At 48.2% G+C, this 20185-nt stretch overlaps 2 protein-coding genes across 8 annotated transcripts in view; one reads left to right on the top strand and one right to left on the bottom strand.

The window, feature by feature from the left end:
• DPCD (deleted in primary ciliary dyskinesia homolog (mouse)) overlaps nucleotides 1–6805 on the bottom strand; it is a 20223-nt gene extending 13418 nt beyond the window's left edge. Inside the window, exons 1-2 of one of the 2 annotated variants that reach the window (XM_011378875.2) lie at nucleotides 6699–6805; nucleotides 2793–2873 (exon numbers count right to left, since the gene is read on the bottom strand). In XM_011378875.2, coding sequence (XP_011377177.1) covers nucleotides 2793–2873; nucleotides 6699–6762 — 145 coding nt within the window. In that variant the 5' untranslated portion in view covers nucleotides 6763–6805. The remainder of the gene's footprint in view (nucleotides 1–2792; nucleotides 2874–6698) is intronic. The other variant, XM_011378876.2, reaches the window with a different exon arrangement.
• On the top strand, nucleotides 6795–15038 carry POLL (DNA polymerase lambda). Of its 6 annotated transcripts, none has more exons than XM_011378878.2 (9): nucleotides 6795–6907; nucleotides 7756–7900; nucleotides 8626–8920; nucleotides 9112–9274; nucleotides 9637–9954; nucleotides 10713–10886; nucleotides 11454–11582; nucleotides 13547–13715; nucleotides 14147–15038. In XM_011378878.2, the coding sequence occupies exons 2-9, from the start codon at nucleotides 7786–7788 to the stop codon at nucleotides 14509–14511; spliced, it is 1728 nt and encodes a 575-aa protein (XP_011377180.1). In that variant the 5' UTR covers nucleotides 6795–6907; nucleotides 7756–7785; the 3' UTR covers nucleotides 14512–15038. The 6 variants fall into 6 exon arrangements, with proteins under 6 accessions (XP_011377180.1, XP_011377182.1, XP_023378317.1 ...); XM_011378880.2 differs by having other exon boundaries at nucleotides 6796–6907; nucleotides 7736–7900; XM_023522549.1 differs by having other exon boundaries at nucleotides 6798–6907; nucleotides 7760–7900.
• The last annotated feature ends 5147 nt before the right edge of the window (nucleotides 15039–20185 follow it).

Below are 20185 nucleotides of genomic sequence, written 5' to 3'. Positions count from 1 at the left end.
ATTTCAGATCAAAAGACACACACAGAATGAAAGCAAAGGGGTGGAAAAAGATATTTCATAAAAATGGAAACAACAATAACAAAAAGCTGGGGTAGCAATACTTATACCAGACATAATAGACTTTAAAACAAAGGCTATAACAAGAGACAAAGAAGGACTCAGTAATCTCACTTCTGGGTATTTATCTGAAAGAGCCGAAAACACTAATTCAAAAAGACATACATCCATCCATATGTTATTGCAGCATTTTTTACAATAGCCATGATACGGAAGCAACCTTAGCATCCACCAATAGGCAATTAGATAAAGACGATATGGTACACAATACAATGGAATATTACTCAGCCATAGAAAAGAATAAAATTTTGCCATCTGCAATAACATGGATGGACCTAGAGGGTATTATGCTGAGTGAAATAAGTCAGACAGAGAAAGACAAATACCACATGATTTTACTTGCATGTGGAATCTAAAAAACAAAACAAATGAACAAACAAAACAGAAATGAACTCATAGATACAGAGAACATTTTGATGGTTCCCAGGTGGGAGGGGCATTGGGGGGATGGGTGAAAAAGGGGAAGGGATTAAGAAGTACAAATTGGTAGTTGCAAACAGTCATGGGGATGTAAAGTACAGCATAGGGAATACTGTCAATAATATTGTAATAACTATGTATGGTGTCAGATGGGTACTAGATTTATTGGGGTGATTTATTCTTATTTACTAGATTTATTCTTAAGTTTTATAAATATCTAATCACTATGTTGTATACTTGATTGTATACAAATTGTATACAAATTAATATAATATTGTCAACTGTAATTGAAAAATAAGACATTAAAAGAAAACAAGAAAAGTTCATAATGAACACTATTTTGCAAGGGCAGCTCGTGGGAGTGGGGTGTGGTGGTTAAAATGGGTAAGAAAAGAGTCATCTGTTCAAAGGGCCTGGTAGTTCAAGTGGGGTGTTCCTCTCTGCCCATCCCTGGCCTGCTCCCACCAGCCCCTAACTCAGGTCATACTGGGAAGAGCAAAATTTAGTGAGAAGAAAAGAAAGCAGGAATAAACATTCTCAACTCCCAAAAACATGTTGTTGTGGATGAAAGCACAGGTTCTTAATCAGACAGACTTAGGTTTCAATCCTAGCTCAGAAACTAACCAGCTATGTGGTTCTGAATAAGGTACTTAACTTCTTGGAGCTTCCAGGGTTGTTTGTTTGTTTCTTTGCTTTAACTGTAAAATGGGAACAATAGTACCTACCTTATAGGATCATGATGAGTATGATTAAATGAGATAATTCAGATAAAGCACTTAAGATAGTGCCCAATTAAAGTTACAGTATAAATATAATTATTAGGTCAACTTTAGCCAAACAATGTTCTCCTATGAACTATTCCCCACCTGCCAAGAGAAGTAACAGGTTAATGTGGGATGCTACAAATGAAGGAACTTGGACTTTTTCATTTTAATTTCATGTCCAAGCACAGCTAAGAGTCCTGGGCTTTGTTTGTGTTTATAGTTGCGACAGCTATAGCTGTTTGATTTGCTCTGTGTGGAAAAGAGAGGTGATGCCGGGGGCTGGGGGAGAGGAGCTGCAGCTAGTCTCTAGCCTGGTGATGGTGGTGGTTAGCCCACGTGACCTCTGCTTTCATAAGCTTGCCCCTGTTAGGCATTCCAAGGCTGTCACCCCCTGGGAGCGCTATAAATTACAGTGCATTGTGAGGATATTACTACTGTATTGGTTTCCACCAAATCAGTGTCATATGCTAAACACATCAAGATTTTTAATAGCACCAGACTAAACCAATTGGGACTGGAGCCCAAGCAGCTCATAATAAGGAGGGATCAACACTTCACTCTGTGACTGAACATGCGCAGGACACAAATTTTAAGACTGGAGACTAAGAGAATGCAAACCAGTGTAATCCGTGTTGTCGGTTCCAGACATTTATGAGCTGTCAGAAAAACGGAAAAAGAAATTCCCTCACCAATACTACCTGTCGATCAGACCCAAGAACAAATTAAAGTTAAGAATAATGGCAAGAAAATAACCCAGTCCATGATTCCATCATCGGTCTTAGCATTTTAGGTAGAACTTAATAAAGAGATCAACTCCCATTGCTGACAGCCTCAAGCCCTGGGTCAGAGAACGAGCCACCTAGTTCTGGGAAGTCAGTTAATGCTGATGTGCAGACCTGGGAACAGAAAATGGACAAATCAAAGAATTCCCAGAAATCCAAGCTAGGGCCTATTCTTAAAAGAAAAAACCTGCAGGAATGCAAATGACAATGCTGCAAAATCACCATTTCTACCCCCTACTCTCTTTAATTCAGACATTCTCCAAGATGAGGTTTATATTTCATAGTGCTGCCTCTCAGTCAAGGTCAGAATCTGCTGCCTCTGATGTTTACCTGTTCCTAATGTGGCTTCGAAAAACAAAACAAAAAACAAGCAAAAAAACTGCAGTGAAAACTGCCCTTACCACTACAAGGCTCACTTTCAATTCCACCTTCTTTGTAAAGTTTCTCTATACCCCCATTCCCATCTTAGAAGAATTACCCACTCTCTCAATTGTCTGGGGGTGGAGTGGGGTTTACTAGTCAAATGTACTCCTATTCCACCTCTGGTGTTCAGCCCTGACCTCAGATTATTCTCAAGAACAATCTTGCCTCAAGGGCCTCAGTGTTCTCTAGCTCTCACATTTGGTGGTAGGCTCCTCCGTCAAGCCTCAGGCTAGGAGTGTTGCCCCCAAGTGTTCCTAAGGGCCTCCTGGGAGTCCCTGTCACTTACCAAGTAGTTCACTCGTCTTCTCATCATATTCTTCAGCCATTTCCTTCCCATCTGGAAACAAATAGTGCACCTTTCTTCTCCCTATGCACAAAGCAGAGAGTGCCTTACCCGCAAGCCTCCTCTTGCTTTGCAACCCTGCAGATCAAGGGGTCTACATGGAAAATACCAATAGTCTTGAGTGTATTGAAAAACCCTCCCAGAGTCTCCCAACTACTTGCCCACCATTACTTTAAGACATGTTGTGGGACTCACTATCCGAAGCTTTCTCTGAACGTGTCTTTGCTCTGCTGTTTCTTCTACCAGCAATAACTCCATACTTCTCTTCATCTGTTGGGCTCTTCCTCGCCCTTTAGAATCTAGCTCAAATAGCAGAGCACTAATGCCCAGCAGGTAGGCCCAACATAAATTTAATGAACAAGAGCCTCAAGGTCTTAGCCAGCTAAGGTGCCACTAGCCCAAACTTGGAAATGTATCTGATCTACTAAGTCATTTTTTTCTGTACAATTTACTCCCCTAGGACACAATTCCCTTGAGTCATTCCTTATATATGTTCTGGGGAAACTCACTCTCAAATTTGCATGCCCCTCAGCAGGCCCCTAAGTGATACTATTCTTAATCCTTTGGATGGCTCGAAGAGCTGGAAGGGGTTTTCCTGTCAGGAGTAGGGTACAAGGTGTTGCCTGTGAGTGGCTGAGGGTATGTCTGGCCTGACCCTCTTTTCCCCCTGGAGTCCAGTCTTGAGTCCAGGCAGGATGCAGTGCTTACTATTGGCCAGGCACTTTACATGTTTTATTGCATTTAATTCTCACAATAATCCTATGAGCCCCCATTACTTGTATTTTATAAATGAGGAAAATTGAAGCTTAAAAATCATGTACTTGTCCAAGGTCGTAAAGCTAGGAAATGACAGCCCCAGGCTTAAACTGACTTGAGGCTGAAGCCCATGCTCTAATAACCATACTAGGATAATTTGTATGGCTTTAAATATTTGTAAGGTTGACACTGTTCCAAGGGTTTATTGATCATGTTTCTAGTGAATTACCTGTTTAGGCCTTAGCCTATTTTACTTTCTAGTGAATTACCTGTTTAGGCCTTAGCCTATTTTACTTTCTAGTGAATTACCTGTTTAGGCCTTAGCTTATTTTACTTTCTAGTGAATTACCTGTTTAGGCCTTAGCCTTTCTTACTAATCTAATTAAGCTTTGTATATGTTAACCATGTATCATATATGTTGTAAATAGTTTCAATTGCCTGTTAACTTTGTTTAAAGTGAGTTTTCCCAAACAAGTGTTTAATTTTTATATAGTCGACTGTTGTTTCCTTTGTGGTTACTACCCAGAAGTTGTGCTTAGAATATCCTCCCTTACTCAAAGATTATATATTCATCTATACTTTATTCTTATACACATGTTATATATGTGGATATAAGTTTTTAAAGTATATTATTATGAAATTTTATTAAAAGAAAAAATATATATATTTGTGAGTATATATGCATGAAAAATATAGAAGTTTATGCATGAAAATGTAAGTTATAATTATCTCTGGATGGTAGGATTATGGGTATTTATTTATTTTTCACGTTTCCACAATGAACATAAGTCATTTTTTGAAAAAAATATAGTGTATTGGGTTCTCATTACCAATAGCAGTGATTCTTAGTGGGAAGGAGGTAACATCACCTGCCCACCCACTCCCACGCACATCAGGAGGGTAAGTCTACAGGAGAGATTTGACAAGGTGTATCTATATATTTAACATTGGTTTGTCTTTTTTTCTTTTTTTGCTTGAAAAAGTAAACTAACAACACTATTTTATGATGCTAACAAAAAAAAACTTTAAAAATCTTGGCTGATGAAATATTTTTTTAAACACTGTCTTCTGACCAAAGAAAGTAAAAGCAGGGACTTGAATAGATATTTGTACACCCATGTTCATAGCAGTATTATTCATAATAGCTAAAAAAAGTGGAAGCAACCCAAATGTCCATCAACAGATAGACATTATACAATGGAATATTATTCAGCCTTAAAAAGAAAAGAAGTTTCGACACATATGACAATATGGATAAACTCTGAAGACATTATGCTAAATAAGCCAGTCACAAAAGGACAAATATAGTATGACTTTTCTTTTTGAGACTGTATGATGTTCCTACAGTAATCAAATTCATAAAGACAGAATGTAGAATGGTGATTGCCAGGGGCTGGGGTTAGGGGGAATGGAGAGTTAGTGTTTAATGACTATAGAGTTTCAGGTAAAGAATATAAAAAATTTCTGGAGATGGATAAGCAAGTGGTTGCACAACCATGTGAATGTACTTAATGCCACAGTGTACTTAACCGTACACTTAACATGGTTAAAATGGTAAATTCTATGTTCTGTATTTTTTAACAATAAAAACAAAAACCACTGTCCTATGAAGTAATATTCAAAATACTTAGCTTGATACAGGAGACCTATCACAACATACTCAAATGTATCTGCAGTCTCTCTTCATTTCCCAGCATTTCTCCTCATTGTTCCTTGAAAAAAGAGACCTTTTTATTCACCCTTGTATCCTAGCACCTAATACTTGACACAGTGTAAGGGGTTCTTATGACTGACTGGGTGAATGTGTCAGCCTCACAAAATGTTTTGTATTTCCTTAGTAATCAGCCATACACTGTCACACTTCCATGCCTTTACACGAGTCATTCTTCCTGGAATAGCCATCCTTTCTTCTGCACCTAGCAGACACTTATTAATTCTTTAGGACCCAGAAACATCACCTTTTCTGTCAGGTCTTCCTTCAAAGAGATGATCATTTCCACCTTTGTGCTCTCATAGTATTTTATAAAAGATTCCAACCTCTATTTAACACACACTCTTATTTATTTACATGACCACTCTGTGAACTCCCGAGACATTTCTTTTTCTATCTGCTCTAGTACACAGCTTGGCACATAGTAAAACCCTGCCTAAATGCTGCGTGAATGAATGAGCGAATGAGCAGCTGATGTTAATTTCCATGCTTCCCTGATTGGCCTCTGCCTGCGGATGTGAGTCCCTAACTTATCCTAAAGGCTACAGGAATTCAGACCTAATTCATTCTGGCTGCCAGGTGGGTCCAAGAAGTGACCTTGAACCACAGGGGGACCTACACCGGCCAATCCCAGGGTGAGAGAAAGTCGGCTCCACACCCTTGCCCATCTCTTCCAGGTACAGCCCGGCTTCGCTCCGTCTCCCCTAAAGACTCAGGGAACATTTAGAGGTTCACTTCCAAACAATATTACAGCTGGAAAGGACCTCAGGGATAACAGGTAGCCCATTCAGCTCATTTTACAGATGAGGAAAGTGAAGTCCAAACAAGTAAATGGGCCGACAGGAGAGCCCCGGGTGAATTAATGGCAGAATCGTTAAGTAGAGCCCAGGTCTCCCGCTTCTCCATAACATCAGGCTGCCTCCAGCAAGAGAACTCCCAGAGTGAGGCTCATGGGATCCCAAGTCAAGGTGCAGCTGTACCACTGACTGGTTGGGGGAAGACTGGCTAGTCTAAAACTTTTGGATTTCGGTTTCCTCTTCTGTAAAATGAATTGGAAAATTAACAGCTTCTCGGGACAGCTGTGAGGAGCAAATGACATTACGAATGTGAAAGGAATTACGTATTATTTATTAGCAACAAAACTCCGTGCGGAGCAAGGTGGTATACAGGAAACTAGGGGGTGTCCAGAGACGCGTGTTCCAGTCTTGTTATCTCTCTGTGCCTCAGTTTCCTCATCTGCAAATGCAGGACCTGACTTGGGTGGCGGCGCAACCCCTCCAGCTCTGCCGTCCCAAGTTCTGAGGCCCTTCTCGGACGCGCTAGCGCGGAGGGCCGGACCCCGGGGAAAAGGACGAGGGAGCTCGCGGGGGGCCTTGAGTTACCGTCCTGCAGCAGCGCGGTCTTCTCGGCCGCCCGCAGACTCTCCAACCAGCCTGTCACCGCCATCTTCCCTCCGCCCAGCCGCGCGCCCGGCCGCTGCCATGGCTACCGTCTTGTCCAGGGTCACTTCCTGCTGACCCGGAAACTGTTCTGGTCATTTGCCCGCCCCTTTCCTACTCACGCCTTTCATCCGCCCTCATTGGCTGCCGTGGTAAGTAAATAGGGGTTTACTCTTTCCCACCGACCGGTTGGCCAGCTGGGCTTGAAGTTGACCTTACTCGGGATTCGGGGAGTGGGGAAGTGTTCCTCTGGGCAGGGTCTGGACACGCCAGCCTTCCCCTGGCTCTCAGCTGGGAGTGCTGAGCACGCGCCAGCTGCGTATGCAGGCGGGTACCTCACACCTGCTGTAGTCTTCTCCACCCCCAGCTGCGAGGCCGAGACTCCCCCAGTCCCGGAAGGCGCCCCACACCTGCTGCAGCAGTGCCCCATCTCCCCACAGCTGCAGGGCTGAACAACCCCACGAGAGGCCTGCGACCAGGGCAGGTGCAGGGCGTTCTCCCTGCCTCCCGAACTTCCTTCACCCCCCAGATTTTCCTCTGCGGGTCTGTGATGAGGGTAGAGAAAGATTACGTGGAGTTTATGTGCAGATTCACCCCCAGTCTCCACCCTTCTTGGGAACCTAAGTCCTTCCTAAAGATGTAGCTACATTGCCTAGCCTGGCATACCCTTTTGATAAAGCCCTTTGGGATGCAGGAGGGCAGACACTGCACCAAATCTTTAGAGAAATCCTTCTAAGGAATGATATCGTTTCGTACCCCTCAAAAGTACCCCTAGTAGTCCCGTTCTACCCCTCATTTTGCCCAATACTTTGACTTTGAAAGGCTGATGAGTGTAGAGCTAGGCTAAACCACTAAAGTTCAGTTGGGTTTTGGGAGATCTTGGGAAACTGGGCTACTGCCCCCAAGGCCTGGTAAGTGGAGACCCCACCTCCGTAAGCAGAGGGGTTGGGAAACCTCAGTTAAAGGTTTCCACATGACAGCTACCCTGATCAACCCTCAGACAGAAAGGCCAGGATCTAGCCATACCTCAATGGACCCCAGGGGCATCTTGAAGGCATTTCCCAAGCGAAAGAAAATTCAGGCCAATCCATCATCAAAAGCACTTGCAAAGATTCCTAAGAGGGAAGACGGAGAAGGAACAGGAGGTAAGTGGACCCAATCTCAGAACCCTCATATGCTTGAACCTTCAGACTTCCTACATTGTTCATGGCCAGAGTCAGATATTAGTTTAGAGGTGACATTGCCTGCCCAGGGCCTGTAGGTTGGTTTGTACCTGTCTTGCACTAGGCTTGGTCCCCAGTCTTTGACAGGCTGCTTGCTGTGTTATCTTCTACCGTACTCTGAGGTCTCTATCAATCAGAAAATATTCCCTGATTCCTGCTGAAATGACCAACAAAATCCTTTGCTCTCCAGGAGGTTGCCTGAAGTTGGGAGTGGAAGAGGATCAGATATCCTTATCAGATCCCCAGAGTTATATAAGCCTTTTTGCAGCCAAATAGACAAATAGATGGCAGAAACTTACATCGAGTGAGAGGGGAGAATCTATTACACTGTGAGGCCTATAATGGCAACATGTGTGTGCCTTGTACATGGTAGGTTAATATTTGTTGAAAGAATAAATGATCAAACAGTAATTTACAGGATGCCTGTAATGTGCTAGATACTGTTCTAGTTTACATGAAGGAACAGGACATATCAAAATCTTTGCCCCTTACATCAAGAGATGGCCCATGAAGAAATTAACCGTATGCGATGGTGGAATTCCCAGAAGACAGGCTGGATGGAAGGAAAATTATTGTTTTGGGGTAAAGGATTTATCAGATCATATCTGAAAGTTATGACCGTAGGCATCTGGATGTCCCCTCTACAGAGTGGCTGAGCTCCTTGAGGGCCCACGTTGTGCCCACTGGCATTGGGCGAGCCCGAGCAGAACTCTTTGAGAAGCAGATTGTCCAGTATGGTGGCCAGATATGCCCTGCCCAGGCCTCTGGGGTCACTCATATTGTGGTGGATGAAAGCATGGACTGTGAGCGAGCCCTCCGCCTCCTTAGACTGCCCCAGCTGCCTCCAGGTGCCCAGCTGGTAAAGTCAGCCTGGCTGAGCTTGTGCCTGCAGGAGAGAAGGCTGGTGGACACGGCAGGATTCAGCATCTTCATCCCCAACAGGTGGGCTGGTTCTAGTCTTTTCCCCAAATGTTTTCTAGCAGCATCTCAAGTTCTTTCCTTGGGTTATTAAAAATAACTCTATTGTCTTAATTGAACACATGAGAAAACCAAGATTTCAGAGTAGGGAAGGATTGGGAGCAGAGAAAGGGTGAGACTTTTGGTATCTTAACCTCCCATCACCATCCCTGCAGGTACCTGGACCAACCACAGCTCAGTAAGGCAGACCAAGACTCTTTTCCTCCTCCTGGAACCCATGAGGGTCTGCTCAAGACAGCTCTTTCTCCTCCCCCTCCTCCCACCAGACCTGTATCTCCTCCCCAGAGGGCAGAAGAAGCCTCAAGCACCCAAGCCCAGGTCAGGAGCCACCATAGCTCCCTTTCCCTGGGAACTAGAACACAGAAGCAGGAAGAACCTGGTGGTTGTTCAGAAAATCCAGGGCCCCTGAGAGACGAGGGCTCTCTTTATTGTGAAGCCATTTAGCTCTTCCCAGCACTTATTACTCCTGCATTGCCCAGGCTATATCTACCACATGCCACTGGGCATCCTAGGGCTGGGACCAGGAAAGTGAAATGGAACACAGCCCCAAATTTAAGGAGACCCAAGTCTGATGTGGAAGACTCAGCCTCATTCTTGGGTTCAGGAGACTCAATCCCCACCTTTGAGGAGTATTCGTGGGGGGCATGTATTTATTGTCTCTTCTCCTTCCCTACCTCTAGCCCAGCTCTGACGATGAAACCAGTGATGGGGAAGAGACCCAGGTTAGCGCCGCTGATCTGGAAGCCCTGATCAGTGGCTGCTACCCCACACCCCTTGAGGGAGATGGTGAGCCTAGCCCAGCCCCTGAGGGCTTGGGAAAGTGGGTCTGTGCACAACCTTCAACCCAGAAGGCGACCAACCATAACCCCCACATCACAGAGAAGCTGGAAGTGCTGGCCAAAGCCTACAGTGTTCAGGGAGACAAGTGGAGGGCCCTGGGCTATGCTAAAGCCATCAATGCCCTCAAGAGCTTCCACAAGCCTGTCACCTCCTACCAGGTACTTGGGGGCCAGGGCAGGGTATACTGGCTAGAGATTGGTGGAGGCACCAGTCACAAATGGGGATCAGGTGGAGTGGGTAAGATTTTATGATGTCTGAGACTTGCACAAAAGTAAAACATGGAGAGCTTGATTAAAGCAGATTGGCAAAATCTTGATAATTCTGGAAGCTGGGTGATGGGTACTTGGGGGTTTGTTACACTGTTCTATTTTGGAATTTTTTCCATAACAAAAAGTTTTTAAAAAATGTTTACTGGACTCTGGAGGCCAACAATCCAAAGTTTGAATTCTGGTTTCCATCGTTCACTAATTGTATGACTTTAGGCAAGTTACTTGAAACTTCTGTGTCTGTTTCTTCATCAGTAAAAAGAGACTAAGAATAGTAACAAATTCAGTGTTATGTGAGGACTAAATGAGGTGATCCCTGTAGTGCAGGACATGATACACAGTGAGTCCTCAGTAACTGTTAGCGTTCACTATTGTGATGATGTTGGTGAATAGTATCATCATTATTGCCTTTTCTCTACCTTCTGTGCTGATCTCCATCCCTCTGGGAACCCAAAGACAAGTTAACCAACCCATTCCATCCAAACTTCTCATCTTCAGTTGTGCCCAAGCTTTACATAGCCATCAGTTGCTAAGCAGCCAGGCTGGCTTTTACTCAGACATCTACTAAAGGAGTCAGCTTCCCCACTTGCTGGCTCTACCTCTCCCATCTTCTCCCTCTTCTTTCCTTCCTCTACCTCCCCCACCTCTAGGAAGCCTGCAGTATCCCTGGGATTGGGAAGCGGATGGCTGAGAAGATTGTAGAGATCCTGGAGAGTGGACATCTGCGGAAGCTGGACCATATCAGCGATAGCGTGCCTGTGTTGGAGCTCTTCTCCAACATTTGGGGAGCTGGAACCAAGACTGCTCAGATGTGGTACCATCAGGTCATACCTTGTCCCAGCCCCCACTTCAGTCTTGCTGTGTCTCAGAGCTCCTGACACATAGTTCTCTTACCCTGTATTTTATGGGAATGAACCCAGACTATAGGGAGACCATTTTTCAATGAGTCCTGGGCTCATGTAGACTCCTCTCCTATCCTGCCCTGTTGCTTGGTATACTTGAGGCAATAGTCTTGGTGTAGACAGAGACAAGGAGCATGTTCCTCTACCCTCAGAGCAGCAAGGGGGGTCTCTTTCTGAAGAGACTAGGCCTCAGGGCTGAGTATTAAGAGTAGTGGTTCCAAAACCTGGCCATGCTCAAAATCACCTCCAGACTGATGGAATCGTGAACCAGTATTTTAAGGTCGTGGCTGACCTAGATTGGGGCATGTCTTCTATGCCCTCCGCTTTTCCCAGTTCTCACTGATTACAGACCCAACTGCTCCTGGAGTTGGTCCTGCCTCAGGTCTTACTTGGATTCTGGGGTGATATAAGTCTTATGTGTGTGTTCATTCACTGCCTCTTCATTGATCCTGGGTTCTCATAGTTCCCCCACCTGACATCTTTCTCCAGGGTTTCCGGAGCTTAGAAGACATCCGTAACCAGGCCTCCCTGACTGCCCAGCAGGCCATCGGCTTGAAGCATTATGATGACTTTCTGGAACGCATGCCCAGGGAGGAGGCTGCAGAGATTGAGCAGACAGTAAGCAGGTGTCCCAGAGTAGTGAGGAGAGCCAGGCACTGCCATAAGGTCAGCGCCTGGCTCAAAGCCAAGAACTCCTGATCCCTCAACTGGGGCATCAATCAGGCAGAGGAAGCTGTGTGCCCAGAGGAGGGATGGTGGCTTTGGTAGGGAAGGGCTGCAACACCGACTCCCTGGATTAGGGTTCTCAGTGGTCAGGCAGAGTAAGCACTGGCTTAGATACTAGAATGATGTTAGGACTGGGTTCATGATAGGGCTAGATTTTAGATAGATTATAGTCAGAACTACTTGAAAATATTGGGGTTTGAACTGGCTGGGTTAGGATGGATCAGGGCAGAGGTTCTTAACGTTTATTGATTCACAAACTTCTTTGATAACCTGGTAAAAACTATGGACTCTTTCTCTCCAAAAATTGTATAAATTTACAAAGTTTTATATCTCTTTCCAGATATATTGGCCTTCTGAAGCCCACCTGAAGCTGGTTTAGAATTTGAGTTAGGGTTGGTGAAGAAGCACAGCGCCAAAGGATTAGGTTTGTGGTTAGAGGAAAGCTAGATCAAGAGGCAAGTTAAGGTTAGGCCTGAATTAGAAGTAAGGTTTTCTTAGTGTTAGATGCTTTTAGTTAAGGATTGTGGTTGTCCTAGAAATAAGGCCAAGATTAGGGTTTGATTTAGAGTTGGGTTAGGAATCAAGTTCATATAAAACCTAGATTAGAGAGAGACTAGGGTACATTCATGGTTAAGTGTATCACTTGTTCAGTTGGCATTAGGATTAGGAGCTGGTTGCTGTGGGCAGGGTTTGCTCACAGCAGGGTTTGCTTTGGTCTAGGATTCTGATAGGGTAGGACTTCTGATAGGGTAGGATTCCATGCCACGGGACCCTGAGGCTGGTGCAGCATGTCTGAACGTGCCCCGTTGCTCACCTGTCAGCAGGCCTTGGTGCTAGTGATGACAGTGTCAGTCAGCCATGGTGTCTAGGCAAGGAGAATGCCCCAGTGAGCCTCCAGCCCCCCTGCCCATCTGACCCACTCCCATTATTGAAGGGCTCCAGCCTTAGTAGTTGTTGATGGGATTACTCATCGTAGGCCTCCTCCTATCCTCTTGGGAGGCTCAAGAAGGAATGAAGGGACGAGCCTGAGAGCCTGTCTGGAGAATTGAGGTGTCTTGGCTGAAAGTATCTGGGGCCCCAGAAATCTCAATGTCCTAGGGTGGAGGCGTGGATGTCATCTGCATATGAAAGGGCTCGGTGTCTCTGGAGTGGAGGCTAATGGCCTTATCCCCCTCAGTGAGGGATGGCCCTTCAGCTGTCAGTGCCCTCTGTCACAGCTCCCTCCCCAAGGATGTCGGCTCAGAATCGCCTTCCTCTTTGCTTTCTTTCCTTTCCTTTCCTTGTTGCAGCTGTAGTTATATTTCTGGGCCCCATTTTTCCCCTAGGCTTGTCCGGGCACTCTGCTGGCCACCTGTTGATGCCTCAAGCCCCAACTTACATGCTCTGCCTTTAGCTCCACAACCATAGATACCTGGGGCTGTGAAGACCTGGCTGAGGGCTTCTGGCCACTTGGCCTTTTTTTGTAAGTGGAGTTTCACAGAATAGCACATAGGTTGGTGAAGGGGCCAAGAGAAGGTGTTTCTCTCTGTTCTGGAAGTGCTCTAGAGGGAACGGTAGTGCTTTCCCTCAGAATCAGAGTGCCATCTTCTTATCTCTCCTTAGGCTGCCTCCTGTGGTCTGAGTGTTTTCTTCTGTCCTAGTGAAGCTAGAGAACTGCTGCTCCCCAGGGTCATCTCTGGCCTGTTCCCTGGGTCTCGTTCCTTCAGGCTTTTATCTCGCATCCAAGGATTGGCTTGGGGCGTAAGCTAGAAGTGTGGGCTCCTGAGTCATGGAAGGCTCTTGTGCCTCCACGGGAGAGGAACTCCTTGCAGGGCTTGAGGCCCACAGCCCCTCACCCCCTCACTGTTCTTTCTCAGGTCCGGGAATCAGCTCAGGCCTTCAACCCTGGGCTGCTGTGTGTAGCATGTGGTTCCTACCGACGGGGGAGGGCAACCTGTGGTGATGTAGACGTGCTGCTCACTCACCCGGATGGCCGGTCTCACCAGGGCATCTTTAGTCGCCTCCTTGACAGCCTTCGGCAGCGAGGTATAGTAAGCTTCATCTCCGGGTGAGCAGGTTGGCAGGGGGCAGGGCAGGGCTGGGCGGCCCCCTGGAGGGAAAGCCTCAAAGTTGTAATCTCTAGGCAGGAAGCAGGGAAGGTTGCTTGTGAGAATCCCACCTTGTGTCCAGAGCCATTTCAGGGAAGAGATGAAACAGCCCCCACACCACACAGAGGTGCTCAGTACCACCTGTGGGTTGAGTGTCTCATCTGATCTTTCTGTGATACTGGGGGATGGGAGGAATTTCTATGCACATTTTATAGGTCAGGAGACAAGCCCAGAGAGGGCAAGGGCACCCAGCAAGTAAATGGGTGGCTGGGATTAGAGGACCTGAGATGATCAGGAGAGACCTGGGAGGTCAGGATGGCCCAGGGCCTGGCTCCTGGCCCTCCCAGCAGCCTTTCCATGTTGAGCCAGGGTTCCTGACGGATGACCTGGTGAGCCAGGAGGAGAATGGCCAGCAGCAGAAGTACTTGGGTGTATGCCAGCTCCCGGGCCCAGGGCGGCGGCACCGAAGACTGGACATCATCGTTGTGCCCTACAGCGAGTTTGCCTGTGCCCTGCTCTACTTCACTGGCTCTGCCCACTTCAACCGCTCCATGCGGGCTCTGGCCAAGACCAAGGGCATGAGCTTGTCGGAGCACGCCCTCAGCACAGCTGTGGTACGAGACACCCGAGGCCTCAGGGTGGGGTCTGGCCGAGTGCTTCCCACCCCCACCGAGAAGGATGTCTTCAGGCTCTTAGGCCTCCCCTACCGAGAACCAGCTGAACGGGACTGGTGACCCATGGCTGGGGCAGAGGGGGCACCCAACTGGACCAGCTTCCCCACCTAGCCATCCAGTGCTCCCCTCTAGCTTCAGCTGACTGACTCTCACTATTTCAACCACCGGCTCCCTGGGCCTGACGGAAAGGACCAGCCGGGCTCCCAGGGTCTTCCTAACCCTCCACTGACAAGAGCAGGCTGCTGCCCTGGTAGAGTTTTGTACATGGCCCCTTGCCCTATTTTAAGCAGGAACAGGTGGCTGGTTTGAAGCAAGCTTTCTGTGCTGAAAGCCCAGGCAACCCCACTTCCCTACCCTGAGGAAGGTCTAGCTGCTGGAGGTGGGATTGGAGCTACAGCGGGAGAGGCAAGCAGCTGTGGCCCAGCATCACCCAAGACCCTTTGGAGTAGGACAACGAGCTGTTCCATGTACTCCCTCCACCCACCCCGCTTCCTGTGCAGCTGGAGGTGTTGGGAGGGGGTGCCCCAGGCTTGGTGAGAACAGCATTTGAAGCCTCAGGGGCCCAATAAAGTGCATTTGACATTCAACCTGCCTGGTGTCTGTGAGCTGCTTCAGCCCCCACCTTGTTCCACCCGGGGAGGGATGGAGATGGGAGCTGAATGGGAGCCCAGAAAGGCAAGTTAACTGCTCTCCAAACAGGCCAAGCCTGAGTCAGTTCCTGAACTCAGAAGGAGACAGGTGGCTATTAAAAGGGAAAATTCATGGAGTCATTTAGGAGCGCCCGTCTACCCACCAGCATCTCCTGTGGGCTCCATCCTAGAATAGGCTATCTGGGGACATGAAAAAAGGTGGCAAGACTCATTAGGAACAACTAAATGGTGAACTGTGTGCCCCTAACAGGACCGAGGTAGTCAGGGAAGGCTGCCTGGAGGACGGGAGGGGCAGGCTGGCAGGGAAATAGCCTATTTGAGAGAGGTAAGCAGGCTCTGGAGATAACTAAGGAACCTGTTTTAGATGGGCTGCTGTATGCCAGGAGTAAGGAGAAGGCTGGGCTGGTAGATGACTGAAAGTCAAACTGAGGGCCTTAGTTTGATAGAACAGATAGGAGAAGTCCAGCTAGTGCCATGACGATGGTTTTCAGAGGGTGAATAATGCAAGATGGAGAATTTGAGGAGGAGAGTGGAGGGATATGGAAGAAGCTTTGGGCATCCCCAAGTATGAAGAATAATGGCACAGAGGCAGGATGAGGCAGCTGTGCTGGAGGAGCAGCAGGGAGCCTCAAGGGGCCCCGTGATATGGGGGATTTTGAGGCAGAGCAGGAGGTGAGCTCAGGAGGCAGAGTACGCTGGCTCTGAGGCAGGTCGGCAGGGCGTTGGGGGAGTGCTGCTGAGTCCTTCCTTTGTCAGTGACTTGCAGAATCCCCGAGCTGGCCTTTGTTGGCCTGGTTTCAGTCAGGGGAATCTCAGCAGCCTTAGGTTAGGCCCCCCCGCTAATTCAGAACCCTGAAAGCCAAGCCATGGGGACTTGTCAGTGTGGGTCATTCGGGAAAGGAACCGGAAACCCATGGAGTCTGGGGGCCCCGTTCATAACTCTTATCAACCAGAGATGGCCCCATCAAAAGCTCAGAAGCCTCTGTGAGGGGTGGGCCTCTCCCTCAGAGTTCCTACTCCCAGGGAGGTGTGGCTGACCATAGCCTGGAGTGGACCAGAGGAGCTGGGAAATCCCTGGGTCCCCCAGGTGTTAGGGCTGCTTTTATCCTCTCCCTAGTTCTGCTAGTTCTACTCTGGGCTGGGCCCCCAGTGCTCGCCAGTGTCCCTAGCGAGGGTCAGAGTTGGCAGAAGCGAAAAGCCTAGGGTGTTGGGGTCCAGATGTGGCCGTTGTTTCTCTTTTCCTTTTGCTTCCCACTTCAGCAACCTCTCCAGGCCCAGAGGAACTGGGCCTCCAGTGCTAAGAGAAGAGGGAACCAGTGGGCCTCGGGATAACTTGACCACTTAACCCTTTCTTACATTCAAGAAGTTTCCAGAACCATGGGAAGTGATAGTGCTGACTTCTGTGTCTGAAACCAAGGGCCCCCATTCCTGCCACCCTCCTTTCCCCAGAAGACTCAGAATTCCAGACACTGCCTTCAGACCATGCAAACTCTGGGGCTCACCTGGCAAGGGCAACAGGAAATCATGGGATACGAAAGGAGAGTCCCACGCCCTTCCGAGAGACCCATCCGGCGGGTAGTATCCTCTTGGCTGCTCAATCTGACACAGGAGCCCAGGGAAAGAACTGATGGAGGGATTCCTGTGTCTTGAGAAAGGCTGCCAAGTTTGGAAGAGGAGTTACTCTCTGACTCCCAAACTAAGCAAAAGGTGCTTGGGGGTTCCCTAGCCACTTCAGAGCTAGGTTTTCAGCCCAGTGCCCCATCCTGCTGGAAAGGGAGACAATTTCAGAGCCTTGGTGGCAACTGGCATCCTTTTCAGCAAGTGAGCACCCCAAAACCATCACCCAATCACCACCTGGTCCTGAGGAGGGGGAGAGGGTCACCAAAAACCTGTTTTCTGTCCCTAGCCCAGCCATTGTCACTCTATCCCTGAGCCAGAGTTGTCCCTGGCCAGACCATGTGTGGTAGACAGAATAATGGTCCCCCAAAGATGTCCACATCCTAATTCCTGGAATCTATGAATATGTATGTTACTTGGTGAAAGGGACATTGCAGATGTGATTAAGGTTGATTTTGAGATGAGATTATCCTGATTATCCATTGGTTCCAATCTAATCATGAGTCCTAAAAAGCAGAGACCTTTTCCCAGCGACAACCAGAGAGTCGTGATGAGGGAAGAAAAGTTGGAGCGATGCAGCATTTCTGGCTTTGATGACAGAGAGAGGGGCCACCAGCCAAGGAATGTAGGCAGCCTCTAGAAGCTGGAAGAGGCAAGAAACATCCTTCTCTAGAGCCTTCATAACAGAACACAGACCTGCCAACATCTCGATTTTATTCCACAGAAACCAGTGTCAGGCTTCAGAACAACAGAACTAGGCGAGAATAACTCAGTGTTGTTTTAAGTCACTAAGTGGGTGGCAATTTGTTATCGTAACAATAGAGAACCAGTAGACCAGGTGTGTCTTGGACTCTCCTGTACAAAGTGAGCAGGCCCTGCTGTGAAGTGGAAGAGGTCCCCCAAAGTGCAGTGGGGTGTAGAGAAGGGGAGGGAGGCTCGTATGTCCAGAGTAGGGGTGTGTCAGGTGGTAGGCAAAGCCCTGAGCCCTGGACCTCTCCGAGTGGCTGCCGTATGCTCAGTCTGAGCCTCCCTTAATGTCAGTTTCCCTCTCACTTTGTGCCCAAGATAGTTTTCTCTGGGCCACTCTGCCCCAACACTGCCAAAATGGGAGCCTCATCTTTTCCCAGAGCCTGGGGTGATAACACTGACCTTGGCCCAAGGCTTGCACAGAAAGGGAAATAAGGCCAAAGCTTACTCCTGGGTTCTGGCTGCTCATGTGGGAGCAAGTGTAGGGACAGGGACAAGGGCCTCCCAAGCCTAGAGTGGGCATGGCAAGGTCAGCAAGCTCAACTGTGTCCCACCCTCCAGGATCCAAAGGCTAATAGAAAACCCAAGCCCCTTGTCCTGCTTTTCCAAGAGAGTTATGGAATTCCTTTCTCTTTAAATGGAATGGGATACCTCTTCCCAGGACTAGGGACTACAACTTGAGAAGACATTGGCCTTACTCCCACTCTTCACTCCCTCAACAGGAGAGCCCCTTTCCAAGCTCTCCCCACCGTCTCAGAGATCAGCCCCACATAGAAGCTACAGCTGTTGGGGTATCTGCTGCTACACAGACTCTGCAGACACCCAGGAGCTGTCCCAGGCCCAGGATGGGCTTAGACCCAATACCTTTAGCCCTATGTCTACTCTGCCCCTCAGTCAGGGCACCAGCTGTCTCATTTTCCAGAACCCCTGAGCTCCCGGGCAATCCTGCTTCTGAGCACTGAAACAGGGGGACCCTCAGGGCTGAGGCCCCAAAACTAACCTGAGACTGGGCCAGGCCTCATCCCCATAATCTGAACCTGGGGCTCTACAAGCCTTGGTCCCCCACACCGGAGGTCAGTACAGAAGCTGAGCCCCAGAAAAGACCTAGAGGGAACATTCCTGAGGAAGGCTCTGAAGGTAGAGGACCCAGGATGGTGGGACTGTGGGGAGGGCTCTGAGGATGCCATGGGGGACAGTACAGTGGGTCCTCCATATCTGCAGGTTTCACATCTGCAGATTCAACCAACTGCGGATGGAACATATTTGGGAAAAAAGTTACATTGTTGCTGACATGTACTAGGTAGTTAGTCCTATGATGGTTGCATCTCTACTCAACATGTACAGACTTTTTCTCTTGTCGTTATTCCCTAAACAATTCAGTATAACAACTATTTACGAAGCATTTCATTGTATTAGGTATTATAAGGGAATATAGAGAAGATTTAAAGCAGGGGTCCCCAACCTTTTTGGCACCAGGGAATGGCGCCCCAATTACAATCAATTACAATGCCTGATGATCTGAGGTGGAGCTGAGGCAGTGATGGGGAGCGGCTGCAAATACAGATGAAGCTTCACTTGTTCATCCGCCATTCACTGCCTGCTGTGCGGCCCATTTCCTTACAGGCCGCTGACCAGTACGAGGCTGTGGCCCCGGGGTTGGGGACCCCCGATTTAAAGTATAAGGAGGATGTGTATAGGTTATGTGCAAATATTACACCATTTTATGTGAGACGAGCATCTTTGGATTTTAGTATCCTGGAACCAAACACCCTTGGATACCGAGGGACCACTCACTGTACAGGCACCAGGCAAGGGGAACAGTGCTTGCTGCTTGAGTAGCAGTGGAACCCCTACCTGGCCCTTCACTCCTCTGGACTCGGGCCTAGCCCTGATGGAGCAGGCCCAGGGCCCCAGACATAGAATTCCTCCCAGAGAGAGAAGCCTCAGCCCCAGTACCCTCACCCAGTGAGCTCCGGTTCCCTCAGCTGGGCTGTCACTGTGGTTGTCTTCTCATTGGCTTGTGTGCCTAATGTGCATTCCCAGGCCCTATGTGTGTCTGCTGCACATTCGTGATTTTGTATCTGGGCACGTGTGTGGGCAACTGGCTATGTATGTATCAGTGTACCCACTAGATATCTGTGTGCATTCCTCTGTGTTGTCAAGGGTTTGGGCAGGGTCTGGGGGCTGAAAGGAGGGTCCCTGGAGTCCTCCGTGATGCTGGGCAGGGCCTGCAGAAGGTGGTGGAGCCCTGGCTGGGCTCTGGACTCTGGGTCCTTGTGTCCAGGGAGGCGGCCGCAGGGCGGGCTGCCTGCGTCAGCCTTGAGCGGCCATCAATAGCACGCGGTTAATTAATTTGATGGGAACAGCAGGGACCGCCGTTTGCATTTAGTGAAGTTCCAGGAACTTCCAACCTCATCTTCATAATTGGCCTCATAAATTGTAAGAAAGAGAGAGATCAGCAAAGCAGGAGGGAGGAGGGGCTGCCCGTCCGTCCTTATTTAATTTTATTGCTGAAATTCATCTTTTTAGCCTCCTCCAGAATCGGCTCTCCCTGCCGGATTTGCCTAATCATGATAAATTAATATTCATTTTCCCGCCTCTTACCCAGCTCCTGTGCTTGGACGGAGTTGGGGAGGGTCTTTTTGCAGCCCCTCTGCCAGGCCGTGATGAGGGCCTGGGACGGGGCACGCTGAAGGGGAGCTTGCAGGCGGAACAGAAAG

Source organism: Pteropus vampyrus, unplaced genomic scaffold (genome assembly GCF_000151845.1).
Source record: "Pteropus vampyrus isolate Shadow unplaced genomic scaffold, Pvam_2.0 Scaffold348, whole genome shotgun sequence".
Taxonomy (NCBI): Eukaryota; Metazoa; Chordata; class Mammalia; order Chiroptera; family Pteropodidae; genus Pteropus; species Pteropus vampyrus.
Note: the sequence above shows the minus strand (reverse complement) of the source record. Positions and strands in the feature narration are given on the sequence as shown.

Bases quoted from the DNA above. Each gene is read 5' to 3' on its own strand.
- POLL (XM_023522548.1), top strand. From the start codon at position 7,729: ATGACAGCTACCCTGATCAACCCTCAGACAGAAAGGCCAGGATCTAGC. The intron at 7,901-8,625 runs GTAAGTGGACCC...TCCCCTCTACAG, and splicing joins AGACGGAGAAGGAACAGGAG to AGTGGCTGAGCTCCTTGAGG. The intron at 11,583-13,546 runs GTAAGCAGGTGT...GTTCTTTCTCAG, and splicing joins CTGCAGAGATTGAGCAGACA to GTCCGGGAATCAGCTCAGGC.